Below are 25,848 nucleotides of genomic sequence, written 5' to 3' on the forward strand. Positions count from 1 at the left end.
ATGCATCTTTCCGCGTAAATCTGTATCCTGGACCATAGTGCATTGGCATAAATTTGTCTTATTTTTCGAAACCTTTTTCAAAAACACAATATCAAATTATGAGGTGTAACGAACTTATAGCGCTTAAAATGTCCTATAACTTTGTCTAACAGGACATTGGTGATAAAATAAAATGACACGCGAGAGGCAAAATGTTATTTAAAAAGCGACATTTTGAACAGATTCCACTCATGCCTTAAACCTCAGCTTTATGTTTAGAGTAATGTACCTTTGGTTAAAAATATAAGACTAACAGGCTTCTAAAACAGGTTTTAGACAAATTAGGGCACGAGTGAACGAAGAAATGATGAACTTTGGACCGCTAAATGGCAGAAACGATTTTTACCGAAAAAATATCTAATCAAGCAATGATGGTAATTGGACTCTCCAGTCAAACATTTGTATTCGCTCAATCGATTCTTCAATTCATTCAAGATCAACCTTCCCAAGAATTCATATTTTTTGACGCCTCTAACTATTATTAAAATTCAAAACAAGAAATCAAAAAAGAGCTGTTGACAAACTTGGCCTAACATTGGCGATTTTGAACCAACATCAGGCGAATCCTACTGGCCGGCAACACTTTTCAGTTTTTGTTTTGATTTTTAAAAAATATGGGTTCTTCGGGAGTTGACCTCAAACGAATCAAAGCATTGACTGAGACTATAAAAAGAGATAGGGGGAATGACGGCTTTTGACGTCAGGTTATGTTCTATTATTGGCAGGGTTTTCTTTATGACTGACTATGCTCAAATTTGGCCTAAACGTTCTTTGCATATCAAAGAATATTGTCTCCAAATTTCATAAAATTTGGTCGACAAAAACCCTCCTGCCAATAATAGAACAAAACCTGCCAAAGCCGTCTTTCCCCCTACAATGTTTGAAGGGAAAGATGGCAAATAGATGGAAAATAATTGGAATAGGAGCAGCCAGGAGTACTGGGAGTCACTATGGAGCAGAACTTGGTGAGGCAGAAGGCCGGAAAGATGAAGCGTTTCTCTATCGCTCAACCGAATGGACAGAGATGATAACAATCAGCATAATTTTGTGTGATAACTAGCATGCCTTAGCTCATTTCCGGCGGTCCCAGGTGCCAATTTCAATGCGTTTAATTCGGTCAATAACACCCTTGGAGAGAAAAATAGACAAAATGTCAAGCCTCAAATTGTAAAAATAATAAAATAACAATATTCGCAGCGACATTAGTGGGAATCACTCTCAAAAATATTGAGAACAAAGACTAACTTCTCAGTGGCGTAGCCACGAGGGTGGTTTTGGACATAAACCCCCCCCCCAGAGACAAAATTTTCAGAAGGATTTTTTTTGTCGAAAAAATGTTCGGAAACCCCCCCCCCCCAGACCAATTTTCTGGCTACGCCACTGTAACTTCTTAACACAATTCGGCGTCCCGGCAATCCAGAATGTCTTTATGATCAATCGGTCTCTCAAATATCGTTTGGATATCAACCAATTAAAATATATAATGTGTTATAAATGTGTTCGATATGATGTGTTCGGATCAAAAGTATTGCTTACTTCTCATACACTCATATAAAAAACATTAACATTTTGAATTTTAGAGAGAGCGTAAATATAAATTCGCGATTTTCGCGACAACGTTTAACGGAATAGCGATTTTCGCGACTGGAAGAGTAAATCCGCGACAAATCCGCGAAATTCGCGAAAAACGCGAAATCCGCGACTATTGTAACAGCCCTGAAGTTCGTTTGAATTTCCACATACAGTTATTTCGATTTCCACGACAAATTCTTTTCACGGGAAACTCGTTTGAATTTCTACGGGCAATTCTACGGGAGTAGCCTGGGCACCAAAGGGATTCAAATTTTGACATTTTTGATTCCCGATGCTTAAAGTAATTTGCCATTTCAATAATCCTCCTAAATGTTTATCTAATTTGGATGTATTTTAAGTGAGCACGCGCAGTTTGAAGTTTGTATGAAAATTACGGTGAAAATCGACCCTTATGTGGAAAACTGTTCCGTGAGGTAGGCCATGAACTATTTAAATATAATGAACACGTTGACTTCATAGAATACTTCGGAACGGATTTTAAAATCGGGTCCGACAACTCGAACCATGAACACATCATGGTCATGGTCTTGTAGAAGTTAGCGAAATTACTCGGGATGAACTGTACATCAAGAGAAAACAATAGTTCACCGATAATACCAGGAAGAAGATAGAGGAGCAAAGTGAAGTTTAAGCCGCGATAAAGCGAACAACAACCAGGGGCCCGTTAACGATACTCGTCTGTGGAGAAGAAAGTGAATTGCTGATATCGACGGGACAAACGAGCGTGGGCGTGTCTTATTGGACATTACCAGCGCAATATCCTTTGGTGAAGATGGGCGTGGCCAGGAGTAGTAATCCTTGCTTTCGCAATTTTTATCCTAGATTGAAATCAAGGATCACACCTACCTTGATTTCTGATAGCAATTTGAATATGGATTTCAAAATAAAAACATGAGTACTAGTGTCCAATCTACAAAGTACACCTTAGCTATGCTTCGCTTATAAGCTCAATATTTTTCGTAGTACTATAATAATATCAGGGTAGATATAATAATATCAGGGTAGAATGATTTCCAATGTGCTTTTTGATCTATAATAGTCGAACAACGGCTGTGTTGTTTTAAAAAGCAAAATCGCAAGCCGAAATTCCGATTGAAAGCGTTTTTGTTAAATTTTTTTTTTATCTTCGAAATTAAACTCCTGTTCTGTAAATACCTTTTTAATAAGTTTGAGGCAATGGTTGATGTGAATCCTTTTAAACAAAAATATTGCGTTTGCTCGTACTAATGCAATGGTAAATGCGTGGATGTAGTCCATTCTTTAGAAGTAAGGCAATGGTAGATGTGGTCCCTTCTTCAGATATAGGCGTTAGCTCGGAATAATGCAAATATGAATGAATTGAGAATGATAATAAGGATTAATGTGCTCTCTTATTTTGATGCCAATTTGGCCAGAATATGGAAAAAATATATAAGCAATTTGTATTGAATGTATAATATTTTAAAACATTTTGCCGAATTCATTTTCTCAGAATAGCATTAGGCTTTTTTTCAGATTGTTCTAAAATTGTCTTTTTCTTGGATAAGTGTAGCATAGCAGCAGTGTTGAAACATATAATTGCTTCATATCAATCCTTTAATATATCTGGCAAGCGCGCTCCTATAGTAAACGAATTATCTCCTCTTCTTGCCTTATTATGGATAAACGTTCTTTCTAGAGACGCTTTATACTGGATAGACGAGTTTATATAAAGAAGGCATTATCTCCTCCATTAGCATTACATCGGGTAGACGGGATCATTTAAAGAAGGCATTGTCTCATTGATTCACTTTATTTCAGACAAACGATTTCATATAAAGAAGGGACTATCTATCCTCTTTGCCTTATACCGGGCAAATGTGTTCATTTGAGGAAGTCATTGTCACTTCCTTTTGCTTTAAACCGGGCAGATGTATTCATCATACCAAGGATACTAATACATTTAAAGAAAGCAATAACTCTTCACTTCGCCTTGTGATGTTTTTCAACTTGGTGTTCTACTAGTATTTCCACAGTTATTGAAAGCTTTCCCGTGCCCGTCAGTTGCATAAATGTCTTGTGTGGCAAGTGCAATGGACACACTGTGCTCAAAGAGCCAAAAATACTTCTCACCCGGAAGCATCCTAAGTCGAACCGAGAATCGAACTCGCAACCTCCGGATCAGAAATCCTCCAATCGCTTTGTGCCACACTCAAAAAGAATAGAGAAGCATTCGGGGAAATGTTACATTCGGGGAACTGTTTCATTCGGGGAATTGTTATTCGGGGAAATTGCATTCTGGGAATTGGTTTTGGGGGAATTGTCGTACAATCGCCTGTGAAAGATGCGACTGCACAGTGGTTCATAAGCCCGCAAAACGTGCGTTTTTTAGTTTTCGACCTGAAAGCCACATTTTAGAGACATGGGGTCTTCAGAAGAGTTGAAGGATATTTCTTGGGCTTCCTTTTGGTCATCTATCATCTATCCATCTTCAAGGGCGGTATGGAATAGAAAAATTACGCAGATGTATAAAACCAGTGTTTGTCCTTTGCAATGTTATAGAGAATATGAATTGGAACATCTTTTCTGAAGACACAATATTCGAATAACGGTTTGGTAACGAGTTAGAGCATATTTTGTATGAATAACCCTCAAAAATCATATTTTGAGCATAACTTTTTTGAAAATGATTTTAGCAGTATATTCTTCTTCTTGAACGGCTCTACATTCCAACTGGAACTTGGCCTAGCTTTTCAACTTAGTATTCTATTAGCATTTCCTCAGTTATTAATTGAAAGCTTTTCTATGCCCGCCATTGCATGAGTATGTATCTTGTGTGGCAAGTACAATGGATACACTATGCCCAGGATGTCGAGAATGTTTCCAACCCGAAAACATCCTAGACCGGACCGAGAATCGAACTCGCCATCTCCGGATTGGCAATCCTACGCCTTTGCTCGCAAGGCTACTGGAGACCCAGCCAACACAAAATCGCATATGTTAGCGAATAAGTGTACAAAGTGGAGGCGATATAGGCGCATTCCTCCATTTGACTGCGTGCAAAATGCACGTATATGGCCTCCACTTTGTACACTTATACGCTATGATATACGATCTTGTGTTTGCTGGGGACCCCAAGAGCAGTATATTAAGTTGTTCATAATGGCAAAAACATGTTTGTCTAGGACACTACTTTCATCTACCTAAACGACTTCGAATGGGTGGATGGCGTTGAACTCCGACTCCTTTCAGGCTTACAGTAGCCGAGCAACAGATGCCTGCGGTACATAATTCCACTGTCGTTGTCACCAGACAGAGGCCGATAGCAACAGAAATTTGTAATCGGAAGTGGAGCTGGGTCGGCCACATCTTACGTAGAGGCGGAAACGAAATCTGTAAACAAACATTAGACTGGAACCCAGTGGGACATCGCAGCAGAGTAGGAAAGAAGACAAAGACAGGATGAAGAAGAAAGAAGAGAGAAGTAAGAAGTAAAAGGAAAGAAATAAGAAGGAAGAAATACGAAGGCCAAAATAAGGAGGAAGAATCAAGAAGGGAGAATTTAGAGTAAAGTAGAAAAAAGAATAAAGGATGAGAAAGAAAAAGAAAGAAAGATTAGTTTCTCACTTTTCGATTTTTATTTCTCATTTCTCATTCCTCACTTTTCATTTTTTTACCTATTGCGTTTATTTGACAGGCTCAGGCGTGTATAAGACTTAACGGAGCCGAGACTCTTTATGTTATTTACAATCGATATCATCTTATTATCAAGAGTTAGTAAGGGGACAGGGGCACAGACCAAGATACCGTGGAACCCGGTAATATGACATTTTTTAGTTTGAATTCCGTTCGTTTGAGAAGAAAGAAAAATAGGGGTATTGCACACTTAAATAGATGTTCCCGAGCAGCACACATGTTGTACATAGATCACAGTAGCTTATATGTGACCCGATTTAGTCACAATTAAGTTACTGTAACCAGTTTCATTAGACTTGTGCTGCTTGGGTTATGAGCACGGTAATTTTTTTCACGGATAGCGACGGTAAATACAAAAATAACAGATTTTTCGGTAATTTCGGAGTAATGTATTCATATCTGTAATTTAAATTACCGATTTTCTGTGAATCAGTTCAGATTTACCGAGTTCAATAAATACTTTTATCGATAATTCTGTAAATCAGCTTCAGCACCGAAGTCGGTAACATGTTTTGCTGGAGTTTTGGTAATTGGAGCTGTAGATCGTTGCACCACACTGCCCACTCCCCTTCATGATTTCTGATAGCATTCTAGATAAAGATCTCAAAAGTAAAACATGAGTATCACTCACTAGTGTCCAATCTACGAATTACACCGTAACAATGCTAATGCTGTAGATCTTTGCACCACACCAAGGCATCATGTGTCATAATAGCTGTTTCACACGATGTTCACAGTTATTTTTCAAGTGCCGTGGAGAAATACTAATTTCACAATCGTCATATTTGAAAATGCGTCGGAAGTATTAAGAGAAGCTGGTGTTAGAAATCGGCTAGCTGGTTTGGTTAAGATACAGTTAAGGCATAAATTTCGTTGTTTGAAGGCACACTGAGTGAATGATTTCATTTGTTACAGCCCGAAGAAGACTTCCCGCAGGCTTTAGAAAGCGGCTCAATGATACTCTGAGGCCAATTTTCCGGTGTGTCGTAAGGATGTAAGGATTGCTGTCGGATGTGGGATGTTAGAGAAGCATATTATGTCGATGCTTCCCCGTCCCAAGTTCTTCTCCAAGTCCTTAAACCCGCCGACAAGAACTTCTTCCTTTTCGTCGATGGAGAAACAATCGCTATCAAATTTCTGCATCGTTTCAATGACTGATTATGAACGAACTGATTTATATAGATATAATTGTAAGGAAAACAAGGAATACAATAAATTGGTTAAATATCAGCATTGTTTGCAATGCAAATAATAATTTTCCGGTAAATGCAATTACGAACTATTTTTTTTCGGTAAAATGTACCGATATCTCAGTAAATTCGACGGATTGACGCCTGATGCAATTTACAGATCTGGTTCAAGTTTTCGGTAGATAATACCGAACAGTCAGTTAACTTGACAGCTTTCTTCTCAATGGTAATTTACAGATGTTTCGGTGGTTATTAATATTATCAAAACCATTATTGACCGTTCAGCTGTTGATAATTCGGTAAACGAATTACCAAAGTCGGTAACTTTTTCTAAGTGTGACTTGTATGTCAGACGAGCAAAGAAAGGCATAGATGGCCTGCATATAAACCACATCGCGATCTACCAAAACACCGCTTACTTCCCTGTAAGATCTCACTTTTTATAGCTGGCTGCTGCAGTCTCACTTCTCATCTCTCATCCCCCATTTTTCATTTAAATAATTATGTTCCCTAACTTCCCTTTTCGCGCTTCGCTTTTTCTAAATCTTATTTCGCTCTTCCTGTTATTTACTACTTACTTCTCACTACTTATTTATGATTTTTCACTTCTTTCACATCTCTTTTCTCATTTCACACTCCTCACTTCCTTCCACTTCCAATTTCTCACTTCACACTTCTGTCCTTTTACTTCTCAGTCTCCATTTGCCACTTCCGTCTTTTCGCTTTTTACATTTTACATTTTACTCACTTCGCATTACTCATTACTCTCTTCCCTTGTCTCACATTTCACTACTTGTAATATGGTGATTTTTTTTTCACTTTTTGGCCAAACGGCACTCGTCTAAACGACCCTTTCGGCCAAATGGCCTGACTCCTGGGAAATTGAGTTTCGGGGAATACTACAATCCCCAATAAGGATGGGAGTATCTTGATGAACGAACGTGTGGTGATCGAACGGAGGAAGTAGCACTTCGTAGCTACTGTCGTCTGTCACGGACAGTAAATGAGAGCATGAAAAGTTATCAAGCCGATTTCGTTTTTGTCCGCCCGACAACGGACCAGATCTTCACTTCAAAAATGCCTTGAATATCAAGTTCCAACGCAGCAATGGCGCTGAGAGTACAGGCAGTGAAAGTCAAGGCAGCGGAGGAGATGGCTACGTCAGTTCAGCGGACGATGGAAGCCAACCAGCCCCCACCTTGAGGGAAGTTAAGGATGCCATTCAACAGCTAAAGACCAATAAAGCAGCTGGAAAGGATGGTATCGGAGCTGAGCTCATCAAGATGGGCCCGGAAAAGCTAGCCACTTGCCTGCACAAAATGATAGTCAGAATCTGGGAAACTGAACAGCTACCGGAGGAGTGGAAAGAAGGGGTTAAATGCCCCATCTACAAGAAAGGCGACAAGCTGGAGTGTGAGAACTTTCGAGCGATCACCATCCTTAATGCCGCCTACAAAGTGATATCCCAGATCATCTTCCGTCGTCTGTCACCAAGCCGGCTTCGTTGACGGCCGCTTGACAACGGACCAGATCTTTGCTGTACGGCAAATCCTTCAAAAATGCCGTGGATACCAGGTCCCAAAGCACCATCTGTTCGTTGATTTCAAGGCGGCATACGACAGTATAGACCGCGTAGAGCTATGGAAAATTATGGACGAGAACAGCTTCCTTGGGAAGCTTACCAGACTGGTCAAAGCAACGGTTGATGGTGTGCAAAACTGGGTGAAGATTTCGGGCGAACACTCCAGTTCGTTCGAATCGCGCCGGGGTCTAAGACAAGGTGATGGACTTTCGTGCTTGTTGTTCAACATTGCGCTAGGTGTCATGCGGAGAGCCGGGTGTAACAGCCGGGGTACAATTTTCAACAGATCCAGCCAATTTATTTGTTTCGCGGATGACATGGACATTGTCGGCTGAACATTTGCAAAGGTGGCAGAACTGTACACTCGCCTGAAACGAGAAGCAACAAAAGTTGGACTGGTGGTGAATGCGTCAAAGACAAAGTACATGCTTGTGGGCGGAACCGAGCGCGACAGGGCCCGCCTGGGAAGCAGTGTTACGATAGACGGGGATATCTTCGAGGTGGTCGAAGAATTCGTCTACCTCGGATTAATGCTAACGGCTGATAACAATGTTAGTCGTGAAATACGAAGGCGCATCATCTGTGGAAGTCGGGCCTACTACGGGCTACAGAAGAAACTGCGGTCAAAAAAGATTCGCCACCGCAACAAATGTGTCATGTACAAGACGTTAATAAGACCGGTTGTTCCCTACGGAAATGAAACATGGACAATGCTCGAGGAGGACTTGCAAGCACTCGGAGTATTCGAGAGACGGCTGCTTAGGACCATCTTTGGCGGTGTGCAAGAAGACGGTGTGTGGCGGCGAAGAATGAACCACGAGCTCGCCCAGCTCTACGGCGAACCCAGTATCCAGAAGGTAGCTAAAGCTGGAAGGGTACGATGGGCAGGGCATGTTGCAAGAATGCCGGACAGCAACCCTGCAATATTGGTGTTCGCTTCCGATCCGGCAGGTACGAGACGGCGTGGAGCGCAGCGAGCGAGATGGGCAGACCAGGTGCAAAACGACTTGGCAAGCGTGGGGCGTATTCGAGGATGGAGAGATGCGGCCTCGAACCGTGTATTGTGGCGTCAAATTGTTGATTCAGTGTTATCTGTTCAGATGTAGACTAAATAAATGAAAATGAATGAATCAATTTCCAACGCACCATCTGTTTATTGATATAGACGGCGTAGAGGCAACAGTTGAAAAAGCTGACAACAACAGGACGCGTTTATCAGGCGGGTGCCAAGAAGCGAGAAGCCGACAAAGGTGCCAAGACCGGGGCCTTCTTCCTCATTGATGATGGTGATCCTGCCACATACCCCTACAAAGGTTTAAGCTAGACGATTTCTCTAAGATGGCCCAAGAGGCGATTGCTTTCGCTCGAACGGCCAAGGACGAAATGACTGCGCCTAACCCGGAAAGACTCAGGTAGCAATCCGGCGAACCGAGGTGAGGGCTTGTTGGTTAAAACCGATAAGGCAAAGTACGCCAGGTAGACTTTGTGGGTGGACAAAAGTCTTTCGGCTCTTTGCGAGCTCGTGTAAAACGTCAGACGCACCAAGGTCGAGGAACTGATTTTGGTGTAGAAACGTAGAGCGCATGTGAGCAGTATGGCTTACAAAAGCTGGCCCAGGTGGTCCTGTATGACGGCGTCGAGGTCGTTGGGTGCGGAATTGACCCTCCAATGTAAACAACAGGACAAGGTCACGGATGCAGACTACATCGTCTCTGCCGTCAAAACGCTTTACGGTACAGAGGTTGAGAAAACCTCTGTACGCCCTTTGGCATGCAGGCAGCCTACTTCAGGTTGCAGGTCGCGGAAGCCAAAACTGTTCTAAGTAGTCGAAGATCGATTGGTCAGTATGGCCAGTCTTCAGTGTCTTGTAAAGATTCACTACAGTATTTCCAAGTCGAGTCAAGTACGAGACTCTGAAGACGACCTTACTGTTGAGGTCGAAATACGTATCTGTCAAAGGTACAATAAAGTAGTGAAATTAAATGGAATTGTATAAACTCGTCTTTATGACAAGTAACTCCGGAGGTTTGCCAGAGAGTTACGGACCAAACAAATTTTATGAACCTTACATACAAAAACGTTACGAGGGAACTAATCAACTGCAAGCAAATCATTGAGTTGAGTAACTCATATCTGGTTTGTGAGAAAAAGGGAAGATACTTATGTTTATATTTTTGTGGCGGTGTACGGAAGCAGCTACCGTCGTGAAATGCAGTGATGGGTGCGGGTTTTTCAAAAAAGTGATTTATCTCGTGAGAAATTGTATGCAAAACAACTTTCCGGGCTGTTAAAATCACCACGAAGAAAATATAAATATGTGTTAGTGCAGTTAATGGGTGATTTGTGCGACAGTGATGGTGCGGGGTTAGCATCATCTAAACAGAAATTGTCATCTGTTAATAGTGTTTACATTATGCTAATGTCGCGGTGGTGTTGCCGTATAGTGCATTGTCCGCTGGAACTAGCGTGTATGAAACGGGTCATTAGTCGCCTTTCCCTTTCAGGGGCGTGGAAGGGATGGAGTTAGTTTTCGTCGGGAAATTAGGCTCTCGCCGAAATTAATCACAAACACGAACGCACGGTTCGTGGTTGCAAACAATCCCATTTGATTTTGCCGTAACAGCTGCTCGTAGTTGCAAACAAACCGAGTAAAAGTGTGCGTGAATTGTGCGTGTACGTACACGCTCGCTGAAAGCCGAATGCTTCCCAATGAGGACAGGTCTTATTTGAACAGTCAATTCAAGCCTAATTTTTCATAACGACGTATGTAACAATTGTGAGGATTCGAGAAATCCTTTGCAGAAAGTTGGCAAAGCTTTTTCTAAAACTGTTTTAAAACTAAATCTATTTTCAATATTTATTATTATACAATTATTATATATTTATTATTATATAGAATTATACATACACCGGTATGCTGCACACCAAAAATAAATCGCAGATTTCTGTGAGATTTCACCGAAATCTCAACAGCAGAACTGTTCGGTGAGAATTTTACAGATTTTTTGGTAGTTTTGACAGTTGAACAACGGTAAATACCGCAGAAAATCGGTGAAGTAATTACCGAGCAGATCTGCTGTTGAGATTTCGGTGAATTGAAGAAAAATTCACCGAAATCTGTGAAATGATTTAAGAATCTTGGCATTCTTATGGATTCAAATTTAAATTGGACAAACCAGACAAACGCTGTTTCCAGTAAAGTCTACAACGCCTTGCACTCCCTACTTTTGCTGCGGCATTGTACTCCTCAACACATCAGGATTCAACTTGCCAAGTCACTTTTAGTACCTCTATTCGATTATGGAGACATATTGTTTGGTCTTGTATCAAAGGCAAATCTCAAAAAACTAAACCAGGCTTTCAATGCAGTTGTAAGATACGCATACAATCTAAAAAATATGACCATATATCTGCCTATAAGAAGTCTTTACTTGGTTGTGATTTTGTGAATCATCTTAAGCTAAGAACATGCATCCAAACATATAAAATTATAAATGACCCCCCAATTTACCTCCGAAACTTCTTCAAGGTTGCCCGCTCTTCTCGAGCATTACTACTTATTGTTCCAAGAGCCCTTTCTAATAATTTGAGAGATTCTTTTCGTGCCCGTGCTGTCAAAATTTGGAGCGAATTACCTCGTAATCATAGAAGCGAAACGACATTTGTCTCTTTCAAACGAAATATGAGCATTCACTTCAATTCCCAATAGTACTTTGGTATGAAATTACTTATTTTATTGTGTTAGAAAATAGTACATAGTTGCGTAAGCTTTGAAAACTGTTATGTGGTTATTTATGCGATTATAAAGATTAGGGTAGTGAGCTAATTCCCGTCGTAGTAGGTAGTGCTTGGTTTTCAAATCTAATTTATACGCCAGCTCAACTACTTACTCTAACTTAGTTGTATGTAACACGTATTTTAGAGTTCCTAGTTTTCATTGTGTACTATTAGCGCATTGAACAAATCATAGTTTATTGAGAATCGGCAATCAAAAATACCCTTCAAATTTTTCAAATTTGTCTTATGAAAATCTGTTTACGTCCATGAGAATTTTCATTCGTCCATTCTGAAACTCGATGGATTGCTGTCAAATAAATCTGTTGGTATTGGTGTGCGATTTCTACAAGTACACCAAATTAGTTTTTTATGCGGTATCATACCGTGTTAAATAAAAATAACATAAATTCAATTAATATTGGCCTGTTCTGAATATGATATGTGTACATTGTGAAACATTGAATAGAATATGTGTACGGAGGATGTTCGCGGCTATCCAAGAAATACCTGAAGTGGAGGTCTTCAGATCTACACGCGTAACCAATGATCTACAGGCCTGTTTTGTAAATGTAATATACCCATTGTGGTACATATGATAGAATCTGCGTATGGAAGATCTTCACGGTTATCCAAGAAATCCCTGAAGTGAAGGCCTTCAGGTCTACACGCGTAACCAATGATCTACAGGCCTGTTTTGTTAATGTAATGTACCCATTGTAGTACATTTAACCGAATCTGCGTATGGAAGACGTTCGCGGTTATCCAAGAAATACCGGAAGTGAAGGCCTTCAGATCTACACGCGTAACCAATGATCTACAGGCCTGTTTTGTAAATGCAATATACCCATGGTGGTACCTATGATATAATCTGCGTATGGAAGATATGCACGGTTATCCAAGAAATCCCTGAAGTGAAGGCCTTCAGGTCTACACGCGTAACCAATGATCTATAGGCCTGTTTTGTTAATGTAATGTACTCATTGTAGTACATATAACAGAATCTGCGTATCAAAGACGTTCGCGGATATCCAAGAAATACCTGAAGTGGAGGTCTTCAGATCTACGCGCCTGTTTTGTAAATGTAATATACCCATTGTGGTACATATGATAGAATTTGCGTATGGAAGATATACACGGTTATCCAAGAAATCCCTGAAGTGAAGGCCTTCAGGTCTACACGCGTAACCAATGATCTACAGGCCTATTTTGTAAATTAAATATACCCATTGTAGTACATATAACAGAATCTGCGTATGGAAGACGTTCTCGGTTATCCAAGAAATACCAGAAGTGGAGGCCTTCAGATCTACACGCGTAACCAATGAACTACAGGCTTTTTTTGTAAATGTAATATACCCATTGTGGTACATATGATAGAATCTGCGTATGGAAGATCTTCACGGTTATCCAAGAAATCCCTGAAGTGAAGGCCTTCAGGTCTACATGCGTAACCAATGATCTACAGGCCTGTTTTGTTAATGTAATGTACCCATTGTAGTACATTTAATCGAATCTGCGTATGGAAGACGTTCGCGGTTATCCAAGAAATACCGGAAGTGAAGGCCTTCAGATCTACACGCGTAACCAATGATCTACAGGCCTGTTTTGTAAATGCAATATAGCCATGGTGGTACCTATGATATAATCTGCGTATGGAAGATCTTCACGGTTATCCAAAAAAAAAACCTGAAGTGGAGGCCTTCAGATCTACATGCATAACCAATGATCTACAGGCCTGTTTTGTTAATGTAATGTACCCATTGTAGTACATTTAACCGAATCTGGGTACTGAAGACGTTCGCGGATATCCAAGAAATACCTGAAGTGGAGGTCTTCAGATCTACGCGCGTAACCAATGATCTACAGGCCTGTTTTGTAAATGCAATATACCCATGGTGGTACCTATGATAGAATTTGCGTATGGAAGATCTTCACGGTCATCAAAAAAAAAAATCTGCGTATGAAAGCTGTTCGCGGATATCCAAGAAATACCTGAAGTGGATCATTTCAGATCGACACGCGTAACCAACGATCTAAAGGCCTGTTTTGAATATATAATGTACCCACCTTTCTCGTACAAAAAAGTTGTACCGAAAGGCTATCATTTCACTCCAAGAACGAACTTTTTATAGAAGGCCCGGAGACCCATAGTGTTATATACCAATCAACTCGGCTCAACAAACTGTATGCATGTGTGTATATGTGTGCACGTGTGTGCACAAAAGCTAAGAAAAACATCAGACAACTTTTCTTATAGTAAACCTTAGCCGATTTTCTCGCAACAAGTTTCATTCGATAGCGTTTGAAAGTTATTACGAAAATGGTACATTGAACCAAGCCATATAAGCGACATATAAGGTTGGTGTCTTGACTAAATGCGAGAAAGGCAGTATCACTATTCGGTGAACTAAGTTGGGATTTTTTTTCTTTGGGGTCGTTCAACAATGATGTCACAGGTTTTAGGGGGGAGGGGTTTCTAAAATTTTGTGACACTGCATATACAAGGTATACAAAAAAGCATGACAAAGGAGGGAGGGGGGGTCTAGAAATCTCAAAAAGTAGTGGACGTCATATTTGAATCATCCCTTTATTTGTGTGTTTTTTAAGTTTAACATCAAGTTCAACACAAATGTATTCAATATGAAGAGAGCATGAACCATATTTGAAATCAGAACATTGATCTTCAGCTACGCGTGTAAATCAAATTGCCTTACTCCAGGGATTTCTTGAATGACCAAGAACATATGCTGTGAACGCATTCTGTTATTCGTACTACAGAGAGCCTGTACCATATTTGAAACCGGAAAAGTGATCTTCAGTTACGCGTGTAGATCGAAAGGCCTTACTCCAGAGATTTCTTGGATGACCAAGAACAAATGCAGTGAACGCATTCTGTTCTTTGTACTACAGAGAGCATGTACCATATTTGAAACCGGAAAAGTGATCTTCAGTTACGCGTGTAGATCGAAAGGCCTTACTCCAGGGATTTCTTGGTTGACCAAGAACATATGCTGTGAACGCATTCTGTTATTTGTACTACAGAGAGCATGTACCATATTTGAAACCGGAAAAGTGATCTCCAGTTACACGTGTAGATCGAAAGGCCTTACTCCAGGGATTTCTTGGATGCCCAAGAACAAATGCAGTGAACGCATTCTGTTCTTTGTACTACAGAGAGCATGTACCATATTTGAAACCGGAAAAGTGATCTTGAGTTACGCGTGTAGATCGAAAGGCCTTACTCCAGGGATTTCTTGGATGACCAAGAACAAATGCAGTGAACGCATTCTATTCTTTGTACTACAGAGAGCATGTACCATATTTGAAAACGGAAAAGTGATCTTCAGTTACGCGTGTAGATCGAAAGGCCTTACTCCAGGGATTTCTTGGATGACCAAGAACAAATGCAGTGAACGCATTCTGTTCTTTGTACTACAGAGAGCATGTACCATATTCGAAACCGGAAAAGTGATCTTCAGTTACGCGTGTAGATCGAAAGGCCTTACTCCAGGGATTTCTTGGATGACCAAGAACATATGCAGTGAACGCATTCTGTTCTTTGTACTACAGAGAGCATGTACCATATTTGAAACCGGAAAAGTGATCTTCAGTTACGCGTGTAGATCGAAAGGCCTTACTCCAGGGATTTCTTGGATGACCAAGAACATATGCTGTGAACGCATTCTGTTCTTTGTACTACAGAGAGCATGTACCATATTTGGAACCGGAAAATTGATCATCTACGTATTCTTTCTCTGTACCACGAGGAGCATGTACCATACTTAAAACAGGACTGCAAATCTTTGTTCCTGAGCTCAAGCCATTTCTTGGATAACTGGAAGACTTATCTGTGACTTTATGCAGAATAACTATCATTTCGGTCAATTTTGAAAGTCAAACTTAAAAGTTTATTTTCGGTTCCAGTTATCAAAAATTTCCTATTGCAATCCCATTTCGACCGCATAAAAATGGTTTCGATTGTGCTGCCATTCAGTTAAATGCCTCAGTCTGTCAAACAACTAACACACATGCTTAACATGTACGTGGGTAGTGCTGCCAACAGATTTCTGTTATGAAATTATTTCTCCTGTTTCAAACTTTTGGAATAGTGGAAAATTTTAGTGTGAATGACGAGTGTGTATGAAAAATATTTATTTGGAAGACTTTTCTTTTATTACAGGAGCGGAAAATAATTGAAAACCCCACTTTTATTGACTGCATGATGTATTACCAGATGTGTAAAATAAGATTATTTCAGTTCAAACCGCCAGTTTGGCAACGCGTTTTTCGACTATAAACAAGGCGACGAAGAAAATAAATTTCAAACGCTCTAAAGTTTAAAAAAACAGATCATTTGAACGCCTTCCGGCAGTTATTTTGCAATTATTATTCACTTGAGCAATCAACATTGCTTTTATTTAGTGCGCAGTGAGAAAATTATGTGAAAAAGTGCGGTGAAAATCAGTGAATTACGTGGATTTTGGTGACGGTGTTGCGCGTCTTCTACAGCAGTGAACGAACTGGATTTTCCTTCGTCGCACGGATAACGTAGGAAATTATGCAAAAGTCACAGCCGCAAAGTTTATTTTAACTGTATTTCAAGTAAGTAACACTGGAATATAATTTAAATGAATGCAGATCGTTGTGTACACTTTTTTCTATCTCGCCAGATGATCAGTTCATTATTTTGGTTTACGATTCGCGAGTATTTAGTGATTTAGAATTTGATATGACGAATGCTAGCGCCATGGACGAATTAGCGCATAACCCTATGTAGATAAATAAATAAATAAATAAATAAAAATAAATAAATAAAGTGTGTGTACATTGGTCGGTACTCAATAGTGCACTATTAAGGCAACTGCAGTTTTATTTTATTTTGCTTTTTTGTTACATAGGTCGCTCTTAGTTCCCATACGTTAATCCGACGTATGTAACAGTGAGACTTTAAAAATTATTTATTTATTAAATTAATTAAAGAATTTAAGGATTTAAAATCAGTAAAATCGATGTGTATTATATAAAGTCGCGTGTGATTGTTATGTTGTATTAAAAACCTCGTTTTGTTTACTTTTGTTACATGCGTCCTTTTAAGAAAATTATGCTTGAATTGCGCAATTAATTTGGCTCTGTTTTTTTTGATTGAGACAGAGCAAAACCAGAGACGTTGTTAATAGATAGAGACCCGCAAACAGTGAAGCCGAAAGTACCAAACGAACCGACAAACGCGGTACCAAACGAGCAAAGTAAACAAACATTACCAATCGGTACTAAATGCAAGATAGGTATTGTAATCAACATTATAGAAATTATAAAAAAGTTTGAAAAGTTCAGTTAATGAAGATGTTTTCAGAGTACTCATAGCAAATTTATATATTGTATTTAATCATATTTATTGTTGAATATAAGGAAATGATGCTAAAGAAGAGAAAATATGTAGTTGGAGCAAATGAAATAACTGCTCACACTGAGAGTCACTTCAAGCTCTCACAAATTTTTATGTTGCCGATCGCACAGTTTTTTTTGTCTGCTGGCTGTGAAGCCAGAATTGCTTTTATTCTCTCCGCGTGTCTCTATATAATACCATCGTCTCTGAGCAAAACAAGTTTAATGTTTTTGCATCGAATGAGATATGTAAACGAATGCAAAAAAAAAGCTACAATTAAAAATTGATGAACAATCGATCTGTACGTGTTATGATTTCGATGACCCTGGAGGGATCGATCTTGCTTAACAAGCAGGAATTGGTTGCATGAGCCTTGCAATTATTTTCTAAAAGGTCTTATGGAAATTTTATTGAACCACGGATATCGTTACAAATAATCTCTAACACTGTTGCACAATTAAATATATTTACTAATTAATAAAAAAATAGATCACATCACTAAACATGATGAATCCTGATCTATGTTTTGATTTACCCCACGCAACAAACACAACTTCCTTCGCCTTCAATAACATCGGAGTTCTCATACAAAAAGATTTCCAAGATGAATACTGCTATATTGCTTGACATTAATAATTTTTAATTTATAATTATTCCAAACATAAGAATAGTGAAAGTTTGTAATCAAGTCAAATAACCATTGGCACCGGACCTTCATTGTGTTAGTTTTTTCTTCGTCGCGATACCATGAAGGTAAAAGATTTTTTAAATTAGTGTTCGCTTAAAAGTAGAACGGTCTCGAGGCCACGGATTTTTGTTCTGCTCTGTGCAGTAAGTTATTTCAATAATTAAGTGCGCGATCGGACGGGTTTGTTTAAAACAGAACGGTCTCGAGATCACGGAATTTTTGTTCTACTTAGTGCGGTCAGTAATTAAACTAATTAGTGCGCGATAGTCAAACTACACGTTATACATAGAAATCGTTCACGTTATACATAGAAATCAAAATTTAATAATTATATTTTAATAATCTATCCCCACAAAATAAGTCGGAATATCAGAGTTTCACGAGTGAATACATAGTCTAAAACTAAATATTGCTGCCTCTATTGGCTTGATAAATCATGAACGTTTAAAGAACAAACAATAAATAGAACAGATATAAGTATATACTCTTTCGACAGCCGGCTGGCAAGAGTTTAAATTAGAAACATATAAACAACATATGCTATGGGTCGAATTGCCAGCTTGAGGCAAACATCCTTGACCTACCTTACCCTACCCAAACACCAACTCCGTAGAACTTATGAGGGCGTCGCCAAGTCGGGGGCCTCTCACTAAGTAAGTTCTACATCAACAATTCCTTCCATATCCCTAGTTACGGTAAAGATGGGCGTGGCCGGGAGTAGTGATCCTCATGCTTTTGTTATTTTTGTGTTAGACTGAAATCAAGAATCCCTCCCCTTCTTGATTTCTGATAGCATTCTACATAGGGATTTCAAAAGAAAAACATGAGTATCACTAGTGTCCAATCTACGAAGTATACCGTAACAACGCTAACGCTAACGCTAACGCTAACGCTAACGCTTACATACAAAAACGTTACGAGGGACTAGGGGACTAGAACTGTCAATTTTGTCGTTATGTTATTTGTGAATGAATTCTCTATATTCGTCTCTTCAGGATAGAGAATAAGTGTTCCAAATTTGGTTGAATTGACCCATGCGTAAAAAGTTATACAAAACTGTTCGTTTGGTAAACATACCCCTCCCTCTTCTCTGACTCTCTACGTCCACTATATAATCGTCTTTTTAGGGCAGAGAATATGTGTTCCAAATTTGGTTGAAATCGTTCAAGGGGTTTAGAAGTTATGCTGACTTTAAACCGTTGATTGTGCTTTCTTGTACATACTTGATACTTGATGGGCTACAGCTCTTCGATGAACTTACGCCGAATGTACATATACATTGTAAATATACGCTAACATATTTGGAAGAGTATGTACTATTCCATCATTCATTGCATTGCATTTTTGTTTCCATACAGATCTGCTTATTTCATATGCGCACGTTTTCGACGAATCTTGATTCGAGTATTTGCATACCTAAATATTAAAGCTTCAGCTGTTACTGTTTTGGTTAGTTAAAACAATGAAAGAAAAGTAAAATGATAGTGCAGAGACATGAAAAGAAGACAGAAATTTTAGAGAATGAAGAATAATCAATGATCGATCGCTCGCCTTGGTGGGTGCGCACGTGCTGATTCAAAATGGCCTTTTGCCGGAATTTCTTGCCACATTCCGGATACGGACAACCGAACGGTTTATCACCTGAGTGAATTCGGATGTGCTGGTTCAGTATGGCCCGTTGCCGGAACGCTCGCTGGCAGAATGGACACACGAATGGTTTCTCGTTGGCGTGGATCCTCAGATGCTGGGTGAGGTGCGATTGCTGCCGGAAGCGTTTTCCACACTCGACCGCCGGGCAACCGTACGGGCGCGAGTCGGTGTGGATACGTTCGTGCTGCAGCAAGGTGCTCTTTTGCTTGAAGTCCTTCCCGCAGGTGAGGCATTTGAATAGCCTGAGATCGGACCCTTTCGATTTGTGCGTTCCGTTGGCTGTGGCGTGATGGACTTGGTTCCCGTGGAGAAGATCTGGCATCGCGTACTGCTCCAGTGGGTTTCCCTGCTCCATCCCGGTGGGCATCCCCGTAAGGACTCCTGATTTGTTCAAGTAGTGGTGTAACGGGGTGAACCCGGGAGGAGGAAGCATTGCGCCCTGTGGCCCATGGTGGCGTTGAGCGTAATAGCTTAGTTCTGGTTGGCCAGCTTCTGGGAAGCATTGCTGCTGCTGTTGTTGAGGTTGCTGTTGCTGGCCAGATCCTTGGTTGGCGGGTGGTTGCTGCGGTTGGGAAGCTTGATTTGGCTGATTTTGGCCGTTTTGAACAGGATGTTGGTTTTGATGTTCAATGCTTTGTGAAGGTGATGTTGTTTGTCCGTTTGATTGCACTTGATTTACCTGGCCGTTTTGAGGTGGATGAACGTTCTGTTGCATGTTTTGTGTCTGGAAACAAATATTTGGATTGGAACTCATCAAACAACGCAAAAAATTGCAAAGTGGTATTGAGTAGCAGGAGAAGAGCTAAGAATCACATATATCATATTTCATTTATATCCAGACGATATGTGGTAACTTACCTTTATGAGTGCTTCGTCCATCTCTGGGCCGTGGTTTTGCGGGTAGGGGCTAGTCGCTGGACTGTGTAGCTGGCCGTTGGCTTGCTCACCCGGTTGTTGAGGTCGGTTGTCTTGATTTGGTGGAGTGTTGGAAGGTTGGTGCTGGGGTTGATGAGGCGCTTGCGGTTGTTGCTGCGGATGAGGTACCGCAATTTGATGCGGACCGGTGTTGTGTGGTGGAATATGGGTATTTTGTTGCAACGCTGGGTACATTTCGCCACCCCATTGACTGCCGAGAGCAGCTGTGCGTTCAGCTGCTTCCTGTGAATCCTTGTAGAGTACGTAGGGTGTGTCCTGCGATATGCAGTACATTATTTGTCGCGGAACCTTAAGGCCCGCAGCAAGACATGCGGCAAATGAAGCGGAGAAGTTTATTGCCATTTTGTTGGTAGGCAGATTATTGCACGAGTAAAGTCGAGAGAATATTCACGACTGTGGTAGTTCTTCCGCTGAAAAGATTCACTGCAGTATTTCCTTACTCCGGGGAAGCAAGCAACACGCCAAGATGTTAGATATCCATTATGTTGGTTGTCGTTTTATGAACGTCGCGTTCTGGAATTATAAGAAAATGGTTCATTTTTAGAAAAATCAGTTGTGATTAAAACAAATGTGAGTATGAGTAATTAGCATAGATCATTGCTCTGAAAGTAGATTCCAGCCTCAAAGTGTAAAGTGTGATATGTATTTCATATCTTTCTTCTTCTTCTATAAAAATGAACTTCTGTCTGTCTGAACCTTATAGACTCCGAAACTACTGAACCGATCAGCGTGAAAATTTGTATGCAGAGGTTTTTAGGGCCGGGGAAGGTTCTTAAGATGGTTCGAGACCCCTCCCACCTTTGGAAAGGGGGCTCCCATACAAATGAAACAGAAATTTCTGCATAACTTGAAAACTAATCAGAGTATAAATCAATTTTAGGCGAAACGAAGTTTGTCGGGTCTGCTAGTTTTTTCATAATACTCTTTTGCACGATTGCGATTAAATGGAATTCATTGCTAGTGAAAATGAATAACAGATAGGCAGCAAAGTGTTAATAGAAATGTACTCGGTGTAACAGTTATCTTTTTTTTTGTAATTCCACCCTTGAGCCGATCCTCGTATTACAGATTTCTGAGTGGATAGTAAGATAATAAAACTCGTTTCCGGTAGTTAATAGAAAACCCGAGACAAATTGTAATTTTATTCAATAATAAAACCTATGCTTTGAACAGCAGTGATTACCTCTTTAAAATTGTGCACGTGTCTTTGTTGTAGAAATAAGCGACCATTAGGGAATAGTGATTAACGAACAGATAGTAAATATTTAATCAGAATAAGCACCACTGTGACCATATCACGGGATATGTTGATAATTAGTTAGAAAAGCTGTATCGAAGTTTTGGGGCACTCGAAATGTGTTTACATAAAATACTTCACGACTTGACGTTGTTTTATTTATTATTTATTATTTCGAATTAATATAACAGCAATATTAAATAAATTTTAAACTTATTTGCATTTTTTAAATATATGCATATCCACGACGTTTTCGAATCAATCTTAGCGCTAGTGGAATTCGACGTAATTTCGAATAGGGAATAGGTGAAGCTTAGCCTGTAGGTGAACAAGTCTCGAGTTTTATTCAAAATGGCAATGCCATTATGGCATCCAACAAATTATTTAAGAGTTGAATTGAAAATGTAATGCTAAAAGAGAAAAAAAGTTATGCTTCACCGCCAAGCGATTATAAATTATCGAACAATCGTAATTAATTATGCGAGAATATAATTATTTTGGAATCCCGTAAATTGGATCCTTTCATGTTATGAATCACAGCGCGGCAGTAGAGCAATATCATTAACCGTTGTTGTCATTAGCAGCACCCGTTTCGGATGTCGCACTCTGCGGGGACCCCACAGTTGGTGTAAATTTGGTAACGGCCCTGAATAACCGCGACCACTATCTGGCTGCATTTCCATGGAGGCTGGGGCCATTGCAATGGTTCCAATCAAAAGTGAAATACGATTCCATTTCTGCAGTTTGGTGGTAGCACCCGATTCGCACGAACCCGACCGCAGAGCCTCTCCAATAATTACGTGCTATTTCATTAATCTGGACGGTTGCACAGGTGAAATAAAAAAAAGGTTGGTCATGAAGGGGAAACCGATGAATTTGCATCAGTTTGGCACCCACCACAATGCCTGGTTGTAACGATGCCGTCCTGCGTTATCCTTGTTGTGCGTGCTGTGTTTTATGGTAGCGCAGTGGTGCTCACATTAATATTGAATTATAACTGTAGTACATGAAGCTTTTTTTTAATAAAAATAATCTGATGAATATAAAACTAACAATTAACGAAGACAGGAGAGCTATAAACAATATTAGAAAGTATCTAAAATTTAAGACGGGTGCGGATGAGTAAGACTTCAAAACAAATATTGTAGAGAAAACATGGCTATTGCATGGTATTTTGAAATTCAGCCTCTGAAATGAGTTTTTCACAAACTACTAAATGTTCGAAACCATCCTTGTTTCAAAATAATCAAGATTTGCTTTCTGAAAAAGCTAGCGAAATAAGCATTATTCTAAAAGTCTTTTACCATAATCATGATCAATATCTGCATGTGAAAACTTGATGAACTTATAATACTGGTCGACAGTAAATTTGTATTCGCGATGCTCATGTGTTACATTTGTAGTTCTAGATCTCTAAAATCGACTGATTGCTGGCGTTTATTGTTTGATTGGAAGGGATCATCGCTTTAACGGCGTTGAAGTCACTTGCATGTTTAATGCATGATGGCATGTTCAGATAAGTTAAAATGCAAATTTCTTACGATAATCTAAGTTATTGCGATATCTGATTGTCCAAATGATCGTTTTCAGGCCAAAATGAACCTCCCAGGGGAAACGATAGGTAGAGATTTTGATAACTGTTTAGCAGCATATAAGCATAAAAACATATGGAAACGCATGGTAAATTTGTGCGATGACTCATGTTGTGACTAAACTTTTTATACAAATTTCATCACATTCGATTTATTTTATAAATGAACAAGTGTGCAAGCATTTGTGAGAAACTTGAGTCATGAGAAACCCGAACCTAATTGCATGTTGGGAAGTACATGTTCATGATTAACATGTCGAATACTGCAATCAAAAAATCATTAGAATCATAACTTCAAACAGTAGAACTATAAGTTTTAGAACAATAGTGGCGCTGTAGCCATTTAAAGTATTTTGCCAAATTATGCCTTTTTTTTTTTTTTTTTTTTTTACAAGGGAGAATGCATTTACACACTAACCCAGTACACGTGCATTGTAGTTGCCAAACTACCACACGGAAGTGTACTGGTGTGTCGGACTCGACCATACCGGTAATACCGACTAAACTCCCTTGGGCTCCACCATCGTTTCCCCCAGGAACTACCTCTCAGTACTACTTCTGGGGGATGGCAGTACTAAACGTACTCGCTCGTTCTCGCTCACACAGGCACCCGTCCCGTGCGAGACTGACTTGGGTGCTCGCTCTATCGCACCCTCAAACACACCCTACATACTCTGTTGCACCTCTGTCATGCCGTGCGGGTCTAACTTGTGTGCCCACCCAAACCCTTGATTCATGCTCATACACTCCATGCTTGCACACACGCTAACGCTCCTATGGGTCTGACTTGTGTGCCCACCCTTCTCATGCCGTGCGGGACTAACTTTTGTGCCCACCCTTCTCATGCCGTGTGGGACTAATTCTATGCCCACCTTTATCGTACCATGTGAGACTGCTCACCTCTTTCATTCGGTTCGCGCTGACACATACTACTCGAGTCATTCGACCTAACACTCCCTCTGGCATCCCTTGTGGGACTCTTCGCTTAGGTTCCCACTTCTGACATGCCATGTGAGTCTGACTCACCTCATTCATGCCATATGAGACTAGCTCAACACGACTCAACTCATTCCTTTCGTACCATGTGAGACTGACTTGGATGCTCCCCCACACTCCTCTGCCACGCCGCGGGGTATCAGTAGTCGTAGGAACCAACATTCCTGCGCTACTCCCAACGCGGCGTGTGCAGTCCATACATACACCTATTCATTCACCCTTCTGCCATGCTTCGAGGTGACGATCTCGGTTGCCACCCGCTGCGCCATTACCTCTGCATGGGCAGACCATTCGCACACTTCTTCGCGTTCGGCACTTTCGCTCTAACTTACCAATCACAAGTTACTCATGCTTGTCGATTGTTGCTCGGCGCGCCAGATTCTCTGCAAGCTGCAGGCAATCTGAGTGGTTGCAGTCGAGACTGCGTTCCACTTCTCCACCGCTTGACACATCCTTTGGATAAGATTATCCGGAGTTGTGTCCCGGCCGCAAACGTCTAGCATTGCTCTTCTTTCGACGTCGAAACGAGGACATACGAACAGTATGTGCTCTGCAGTTTCGTCAACACCTGGGCAGTCAGGGCAGACGGAGACCTCCGCGTGCCCAAACCAGTGGTGGTACTGTCGGAAACAGCCATGGCCTGACAGGAATTGTGTCAGATGGAAGTGAACCTCCCCATGGGGTCTCCCCACCCAGCTTGATATGTTAGGAATCAGCCGGTGGGTCCACCTACCTTTCGAGGAGTTATCCCACTCGCGCTGCCATCTGGCAACCGAAGTCACCCTGGTACGCTCGCGGGCTCCTCTGGTGCCACGTAGGTCAAAACACTCCTCGTCCTCCCGGATGACCAGCCCGACTGGCATCATACTCGCTATCACGCAGGATGCGTCGCGCGATACCGTGCGGTAGGCCGATATCACCCTGAGACACATCAAGCGGTAGGTGCTCTCCAGTTTCTGCAGGTAACTGGTTACCCCAGTGCTTTTGCCCAGGACGGGCCGCCGTACCTAAGAATAGATGCGGCAACGCCTGCCAGTAGCCTACGTCTACTGGCGCACACCTTGGAGCTGTTGGACATCATCCTCGATAATGCCGCCACAGCAGTCGAAGCCTTCTTGCACGCATATTCGACATGGCTACCGAAGGTAAGCTTGTCGTCTATGATGACCCCAAGAATCTTCAGACTCCGCTTTGAAGTGATCGCGACGTCTCCCACGTGTACAACTGCATGTTGTGCCGACTTACGGTTGCTGACGATAACCACCTCCGTCTTATGTTGAGCGAGCTCAAGGCCTCTCGCACTCATCCAGTCCGCCACAGTGCTGATCGCGTGTTCTGCGGTTAGCTCTACTTCGGGATTGACTCCCCGTAGACCTCTAGGGTTACATCGTCAGCAAAGCCGACGATCTTCACACCAGGAGGGAACTTTAGCTTCAGAACCCCGTCATACATCAGGTTCCATAGTACCGGACCCAGGATTGACCCTTGCGGGACTCCTGCGGTAATAGGAGCACTTTTCTGACCGGCAT

The 25,848-nt window shown here is 40.9% G+C and overlaps 1 protein-coding gene across 4 annotated transcripts in view; it reads right to left on the reverse strand.

Annotated features, from left to right (window-relative positions):
• Nucleotides 1-25,848, reverse strand: part of LOC134220345 (endothelial zinc finger protein induced by tumor necrosis factor alpha) — a 192,529-nt gene that overhangs the window by 26,246 nt on the left and 140,435 nt on the right. For all 4 annotated transcript variants that reach the window (XM_062699378.1, XM_062699377.1, XM_062699376.1 and 1 more), the window contains 2 exons: nt 20,418-21,008; nt 19,461-20,283 (listed from right to left, as the gene is read on the reverse strand). In XM_062699378.1, coding sequence (XP_062555362.1) covers nt 19,461-20,283; nt 20,418-20,837 — 1,243 coding nt within the window. In that variant the 5' untranslated portion in view covers nt 20,838-21,008. The remainder of the gene's footprint in view (nt 1-19,460; nt 20,284-20,417; nt 21,009-25,848) is intronic.

Source organism: Armigeres subalbatus, chromosome 3, assembly GCF_024139115.2.
Source record: "Armigeres subalbatus isolate Guangzhou_Male chromosome 3, GZ_Asu_2, whole genome shotgun sequence".
In the NCBI taxonomy this organism is placed as follows: Eukaryota; Metazoa; Arthropoda; class Insecta; order Diptera; family Culicidae; genus Armigeres; species Armigeres subalbatus.